Here is a 7,834-nt window from a genome sequence, read left to right as displayed (position 1 = left end):
GGGCCAGACTCTTCACCTGCCCCTCCCTGGCACGACCAGCCCACAATGCGCCCCCAGCACCCTCACCCACACCCCTCCCCCGACACTCCAGCAGCCCTCTGGAATCTTCTCTCACCTCCTAGACACACACACACACACAGAGGCACCTCCGGGTAAACAACCTTTGTCCACCTTTGTCCCAGGCCTCCTCTCTCCCTCAGGCTCCATGCTGAGGAATGCAGCTGGGAGGCTGCCAGCAAATGCCAAGGGGCCTCTGGGTCCCAGGCTAGCACCCAACAGCACCCCACAGGAGCAGGCAGGCCTCCAGAGGCTCTCCTGGAATCCGAAAAGCCACTTCCTCGCTAAGCCTCCGGTTTCCCATCTGCAAAGTGGGGATGATCATTCCTGCTGCCCTTCCTGACTGAGCCATCTGAGGACCCAGGGTTCTAGGGGCAGGTCTCCCAGGATGGAATTTTGCTTTCTCTTGAAACCCATGCGTTCCTAGAATCTGTTATGTGTTTCATTGTAGGAGGCTCTGGCCAGGCCTGGGTGTGGCAGGATAGAAATGAAAGTTGTCCTGGCAACACACAAGATTTCATCAACATTTCCATCCCCAGCAGCTCCTGGGCTGAGCCTCATCTTGCCCAATGTGGCCTGTCAAGATGAGGGCCTGGAAGAGAAGCCAGGCTGGGTAGCCAGGCCTCTGCCCCTCCCCTTGCCTGGTGGCACAGCCAGCACTGGCTCACTGGTGAGTTGACTAATTTCCTCCACCACCACTAGTTATCCATGTTCATTACTGCCTGACACCCAACACTAGCCTGCAAGGGCACCAGGAAGGGATGGAAGAGACAGGGTGCCTGGGGAAGGGTGGGTCTGAGTGTGAGGGGGTGAGTGAGCTTGTCTCAGAGCCTGACGCTGGCTGGTGGTATCTGCCTTACCCAGGCTGACCCAGCTCTCTCTGATGCACAGACAGGCGAGGGCCTCACACACTTCAGAGGGAATTCACACCCACATGATGAGGCTGAGAGGAGCAAGACGCACAGACGCATGGCAGGCACCAGGAGAGCCAGGCTGCTCTGCTCTGCTGGGGATCCATGTGCTGTCCCCCTGTCTCTTGACTTTATTTTCCACCAGGAGAGCATCTCCCTTAGTACCCTTGGGAGGTAAGGGACAAACAAAAACACATGATGACTAACCTCAGGCCCAGGCCCCTGCTGAGAGGGGTCGGGGTTGGGGGCTGTCAAGAACAAGGAGGCACAAGGCACCCAGAACCCGTCTAGTCCAGCCTTTAAACTGTGAGGAGAATACAGGGAGCTCAGCAGCAAACTCTGAAGGAACCCCTGGGCCTGGGTCTTCTCCAAAAACCCCTGTTCTCCCCTCTAGGGAAAGCTCACCACTCCTCACAGCGATCTGGTATCTTGAGCTTCAGTTTCTGGCCGAAACTGGGGGCTCCTGACGGAGTTCCCTCCCACCTAGAAAAGCTTTGGTGCAGTCTGATTGCTCCAACACCTACAGAGCAGGATTCAGGTATCCTGGAGAACTTGGGAGGTCCCTATCCAGAGGTCTGCTGTCCTGCCAGGCGTGGGGCAGTGGGGACTGGGACCCCGCTCAGACCTCACTGGGGCAAATGTTTTGGTTCTCACAACAGCCCTAGTGAAATCAATCCTAGACACTCCCATTTGGTCCCACCAAGACCATTTAATTTCTCTGTAAAGAGTAAGATGACACGAAAGAGCCAACTGTGGAAACGGGGAGGTGGGAGTCTGAACCCATTTAGCTGTTCTCAGGGGGCAAAGGGTGTTGACGGTGGTTTTCATCTGCCACCTGCCTCCTTGAGACCCAACTGGCCTGAGTGTGCACAAAATGGGACCTTCTCCTTGGGTCCACCAGGCTGGGAGGCACCCTTAGGTACCCGGCTCCTCATCACAGCGGCAGCCCTCTCGGTTCCACATCTGGTTCTCCTGCCGAAGCCGCTGGTTCTCAGTCCGGAGCCTCTCGACCTCGGCAGCCAGCTCCTCCACCTGGCGGCAGGACTGCTGGCCAGTACCCGCCTGCAGCTGCTGCAGCCTCCTAGTCTCCTCCTCTGCCTGCGACAGCCGCTTCTCCAGCTCCAGGTAGTCTCGCACCAGCTCCTGCTTGCTGCGGCCCTGCAGGCTCTCGGTGTGGAAGCGCTCGTAAGTCTCAGAGAAGTCCTTCCGCTGGAATTCACCATGCGCTCGGCCCCGCCCATCACTGTCCCCGGCCTCACTCTCCCCACTGGAACCTGGGTGGGAGATCCCATGGGGCACATCCAAGTTGGGCTCCTCCGGGTCTCGGTCATTCATTAGGAACTGGGTGGTGTTGTAGGGGGCCACGGGCTGACCTTTGGCGAACATCTCCTCGCGGACCCGGGAGGCCCTCTGGCTCTGCCTCTCATCCCGCTGTTGTTTCTCAGCCCAGCTCAGCTCCAGGTAGGGTCGCCAGTGCCGTTTGCGCTTCGAAGGCCGCCGACGGTGTTTCTTCCGGGCCAGCACAGCCTCCGCTGAGCAGCCCTCTGGGTTCTGGGTCCGGGGACTCCTACTGTTCCAGCCCAGGCCACCGACAGCCCCAGCAAGATCATCCTCTGAGTGGCTCTCCATCCGGGGTGTCAGGGGCAGGGAACCACCAGAGTCATGAGGCCCAGGGGGTATTTGGGGGGTCCCCAGGGCACCAGAGGTCTAAAGAGAGGGAGGAGGAAGAAGGATGGATCAGACAGCCTGTCCTTGGAGGTGGAACCCTTCCCTCTCTACCCAGTTTGAAGCCAACCTTCCCACACTCAGCTAACTTGGTCACTCTTGGCCCCTCACCCTTTTGCAACCATTTGTTTACAAAGTGACCTGTCTACTGTCTGTCCCCCAGCCTTCCCCAAGTAAACTCATGGTGACAGCAGGAATTTTGCCTGTGTGTTTCACTCTGTAATTTCAATGCCTAGAATAATATCTGGCACTGAGTAGGAGTTCCATAAATACTGTCCAAATGAGTAAAGTAGGAGAAGAAGAAAACTGGGATAGAAGATGGATCTTGATGCATTTGCTTGATCAGAAGCCCAAATGCCACTGGCTCTTCCCTCTTCCCCGAAAGCCTGACTTTCAAACACAGCTGGCTTCATGGGCAGGTGACCTGTTAAGTTCCACAGAGGCCTCACACCTGGCTTCATGCTGTCCTTGTCTTAAACATATTATTTTTAAAAACCCTTATTTTATTTCATTATTTGAGACGGAGTCTCCCTGTCACCCAGGCTGGAGTGCAATGGCGCAATCTCAGCTCACTGCAACCTCTTCCTCCGGAATTCTCCAGCCTCAGCCTCCCGTGTAGCTGGGATCACAGGCATGTGCCACCACGCCCGGCTAATTTTTTGTAGTTTTAGTAGAGTCAGGGTTTCACCATGTTGGCCAGCCTGGTCTCGAACTCCTGACCTCAGGTGATCCACCCGCCTTGGCCTCCCAAAGTGCTGAGATTACAGGAGTGAGCCACTGCGCACGGCCTAAAATAATTTTTTTTTTTTTTTTTTGAGACGGAGTCTCTCACTCTGTCGCCCACGCTGGAGTGCAGGGGCCGGATCTCAGCTCACTGCAAGCTCTGCCTCCCGGGTTTACGCCATTCTCCTGCCTCAGCCTCCTGAGTAGCTGGGACTACAGGTACTCCCCACCTCGCCGGCTAGTTTTTTTTTGTATTTTTTAGTAGGGACGGGGTTTCACCGTGTTAGCCAGGATGGTCGAGATCTCCTGACCTCGTGATCCGCCCGTCTCGGCCTCCCAAAGTGCTGGGATTACAGGCTTGAGCCACCGTGCCTGGCCGAAATAAGTTTTTTTTAGGCTCAGCGTGGTGGCTCAGGCCTGTAATCCCCAGCACTTTGGGAGGCCGAGGTGGGCAGATCACCTCAGGTCAGGAGTTTGAGTCCAGCCTGGCCAACATGGTGAAACCCTATGTCTACTAAAAATACAAAAATAAGCCAGGTGTGGTGGTGCATGCCTGTAATCCCCGCTACGCAGGAGGCTAAGGCTGGAGAATATGGGAGGCAGAAGTTGCAGTGAGCCAAGATTGTACCACTGCACTCCAGCCTGAGTGACAGAGCGAGACTCCATCTCAAAAACAAACAAATAAAAAAGATCTTTTATTTTTAGAGACAAGGTCTTACTCTGTTGCCCAGGCAGGAATGCAGTGGTGCAATAATAACTCCCTGCATCCTCAAACTCCTGGGCTCAAGTAATCCTCCTGCCTTAGCCTCCCAAGTAACTGGATCTATAGGCATGCACCACCACACCCGGCCACTATCTTTAAATTTTTAATAAGTTTTGAATAAGGTGCCCTTTTGCACTAGGCCCCACAAATTATGTAGCTGATCTTGCTTCCAGCTACTTGCATGGCTGACTTTTTCTTCATCTTTTTTTTGTACGTGTGTGGGACAGTCTCACTCTGTTGCCCAGGCTGGAATGCAGTGGTGCCATCTCGGCTCACTGCAACCTCCGCCTCCCCGGTTCAAGCGATTCTCCTGCCTCAGCCTTCTGAGTAGCTGGGACTACAGGTGTGCACCACCATGCCAGGTTAATTTTTGTATTTTTAGTACAGATGGGGTTTCACCATGTTGGCCAGGCTGGTCTGGAACTCCTGACCTCAAGTAACCTGCCCACCTCAGCCTCCCAAAGTGCTGGGATTATAGGCGTGAGCCCCCACACCTGGGCTTTTTTTTTTTTTTTGAGACAAGAGTCTCGCTCTGTTGCCCAGGCTAGAGTGCAGTGGCCCGATCTCAGGTCACTGCAACCTCCACCTTCCAGGTTCAAGTGATTCTCCTGCCTCAGCCTCCGGAGTAGCTGGGATTACAGGCACCCACCACCATGCCCAGCTAACTTTTTAGTAGAGACAGTGTTTCACCATGTTGGCCAGGCTGGTCTCAAACTCCTGACGTCAAGTGATCCACCTGCCTCAGCCTCCCAAAGTACCAGGATTACAGGCGTGAGCCACTGCCCCCAGCCACCTTTTTTTAACCTTTCTTTTTTTTTTTTTTTTGAGATGGAGTCTTGCTCTGTCGCCCAGACTGGAGTGCAGTGGCCGGATCTCAGCTCACTGCAAGCTCCGCCTCCCGGGTTCACACCATTCTCCTGCCTCAGCCTCCGGAGTAGCTGGGACTACAGGCGCCCGCCACCACGCCTGGCTAGTTTTTTGTATTTTTTAGTAGAGACGGGGTTTCACCGTGTTAGCCAGGATGGTCTCGATCTCCTGACCTCATGATCCGCCTGTCTCGGCCTCCCATTTTTAACCTTTTAGAGCTTAGTTCCAATGTCACTTCCTCAGGGAGCCCCTCCTTGACCACCCTACCTAAAGTAGACTCCCCATTTCCCCTCCCTAGTGATTCTATCATGTCACGCAGTTAGCACATAGCATTTAGCATATGGCCATTTAACATCTGTCTTCCTCATGTAAGAATGCATCTTGTCTGTCTGTCCAAGTCACCACTATATTCCTATGCATAGCACAAGGGCAGTGCTCAGTAAATATCTGTTAAGTGGCCTAAAGCTTATAAGATAGGGAGATCCAAAAGATATTGGGAAATAAGACTTACAGACGAGCATGGTGGCTCATGCTGGTAATCCTAGCACTTTGGGAGGCCGGGGCAGGTGGATTGCTCAAGCCCAGGAGTTCAAGACCAGCCTGGGCAACATGGCGAAACCCCATCTCTACCAAAAATTACAAAAAATTAGCCAGGCATGGTGGTGAGCACCTGTAATCCCAGCTACTTAGGAGGCTGAAGTGGGAGGTTGAGGCTGCGGTGAGCTGTGATCACGCCACTGCACTCCAGCCTGAGTGACAGAGTTGGAGTCTCAAAAAATAAATAAATAAAATAAAAATAATAATTTTAAAAAACAGAAAAATAAGACTCTTCTCTCTATCCTTCTGGCATAAAGAAGATGTAGCAGGTCGGTCATGGTGGCTCATGCCTGTAATTTCAGCACTTTGGGAGGCCGAGGCTGGTAGATCACCTGAGGTCAGGAGTTCGAGACCAGCGTGGCCAATATGGCGATACCCCATCTCTACTAAAAATACAAAAAAATTGGCCGGGCATGGTGGTGGGCACCTGTAATCACAGCTACTCGGGATGCTGAGGCAGGAGAATCGCTTGAACCTGGGAGGCAGAAGATGCAGTGAGGCAAGATCATGCCACTGCACTCCAGCCTGGGCAACAGAGTGAGACTCTGTCTCAAAAAATAAAATTAGGCCAGGCATGGTGGCTCACGCCTGTAATCCCAGCACTTTGGGAGGCAGAGGCGAGTGGATCACTTGAGGTCAGGAAATCGAGACCAGCCTGGCCAACATGATGAAACCCCATCTCTACTAAAAATACAAAAATTAGCCTGGCGTGATGGCGGGCACCTGTAGTCCCAGCTACTTGGGAGGCTGAGGCAAGAGAATCACTTGAACCCAGGAAGCGGAGCTTGCAGTGAGCCAAGATCGCGCCACTGCACTCCAGCCTGGGCGACAGAGCGAGACTCTATCTCAAAAAAAATAAATTAATTAAATTAAATTAAAAAATAAAATAAAATGATGGAACATATTTATTCCAGGCAGAAGTTGGTAGCTGGCATCACTCTCCAAAATGAATGGCAGGAAAGAGGTCCTCTCCAAGGAGAGGGAGGGTCGGCCTCCAGTCTGCAGTGAGAGAGTTCCAGAACTTATCTAAGAGGTAGAAAGGTTCTGTCAAGACAGCATAGGCTCAGGGCATCTGTTTATCTCTGTTGTGGGAAGGGTGGGAGTACTGGGTGTGGGAGATGGGAAATGAATTGCTCTAAGTCTGTGGTTTGGGCAATTTCTAATAATAACCACTACCACTGGTATGTTGTTGAATAATATGCAATGCAGTTCAGAGACATGTGAGCATGGGTCCATGCACACAGGGTGTGTACTGAGGAATGTGGTGTATGCGCAGCCCTTAAAAGCCAGGCATATGTCATGTGTATTTTGCAGACCCTGAAGAGAATTTCAGGGAAAAGAAGGTATGTCAGGCTGTGTATGTGTATGGGGTATGTAGGTATGTGGAGTTTGTTGTGTTACTTCACCTGCAGGGAGATCACTAAATATAAGCAATAGCCCTTGTCTCCATCAGTGGCTTGGGCCAAATGAGATAGAGCTGTCGCCCCATCTGGGACAGGCAAGGCCACTGAGATGCCAAGGCAGGGTGGCTTGTTGGTGTGCACAATCAGTCACATGTTCCTAGCCCTCAGTAAAAGTGCCCTGTTGATCCTCCACCCTCACCCAAGCAAACCCAGCCCCCTAGCCCTACCTACTGCCTCCCTCCTGAAGACTTGGCCCTCTACCACCATGACCACTACTGTAGATAAGCTGTGTGACCTGGCTGAACATTGTGGCCCTGACATGTCATGAATTCCAAATTCAGTCAATCCAGAAAACACGGAATAGGCTAGGCAGCGTGGGTCAGAAGCTCTCTGACCCCTGTCCTAAGCTCCCTGCTCATCTATAGGGAGGCATGGACTAAGGAAGAATGGGTAAGGGCAGGTAGTGAGAGAACACGGGCTGAACAATCATGGGTTCCTGTTGCCAAGTTGGAAAGTGGCATCCTCTGAGGGTCTGATACAATCTTTCTCTCTCCTCTTTTGCAGGTTATATCCTAACCCCCTACCTCCATTCCAAATTATTTTATTGACAGTGTGACTTCATCACCCAGGGTGGGGTGCAGTGGCGTGATCTCAGCTCACTGCAACCTCTGCCTCGTGGGTTCAAGTGATTCTCATGCCTCAGCTTCCCAAGCAGCTGGGATTACAGGCATGCACCACCACACTGGGCTACACTGGGCTAATTTCAGGGTTTTTTTTTTTTTTTTTTT

General features: G+C 52.7%; 1 protein-coding gene and 1 long non-coding RNA gene across 11 annotated transcripts in view; one reads left to right on the top strand and one right to left on the bottom strand.

Moving 5' to 3' along the window:
- Window positions 1–205: 205 nt before the first annotated feature.
- Window positions 206–2,890, top strand: LOC105510388. Its single transcript, XR_001001554.1, has 2 exons — window positions 206–727; window positions 1,363–2,890. It is a non-coding gene; the product is annotated as an uncharacterized LOC105510388 (long non-coding RNA).
- HEXIM2 (hexamethylene bis-acetamide inducible 2) overlaps window positions 1,653–7,834 on the bottom strand; it is a 10,568-nt gene continuing 4,386 nt past the window's right edge. For all 10 annotated transcript variants that reach the window (XM_011940145.1, XM_011940146.1, XM_011940140.1 and 7 more), the window contains one exon: window positions 1,653–2,675. In XM_011940145.1, the coding sequence (XP_011795535.1) occupies window positions 1,884–2,675 (792 nt within the window). In that variant the 3' untranslated portion in view covers window positions 1,653–1,883. The remainder of the gene's footprint in view (window positions 2,676–7,834) is intronic.

The sequence above is a fragment of the Colobus angolensis genome, unplaced genomic scaffold (assembly GCF_000951035.1).
Source record: "Colobus angolensis palliatus isolate OR3802 unplaced genomic scaffold, Cang.pa_1.0 Scaffold187, whole genome shotgun sequence".
Lineage (NCBI taxonomy): Eukaryota > Metazoa > Chordata > Mammalia > Primates > Cercopithecidae > Colobus > Colobus angolensis.
The sequence above is the reverse complement of the archived record's forward strand: the minus strand, read 5'-3'. Positions and strand labels throughout refer to the sequence as shown.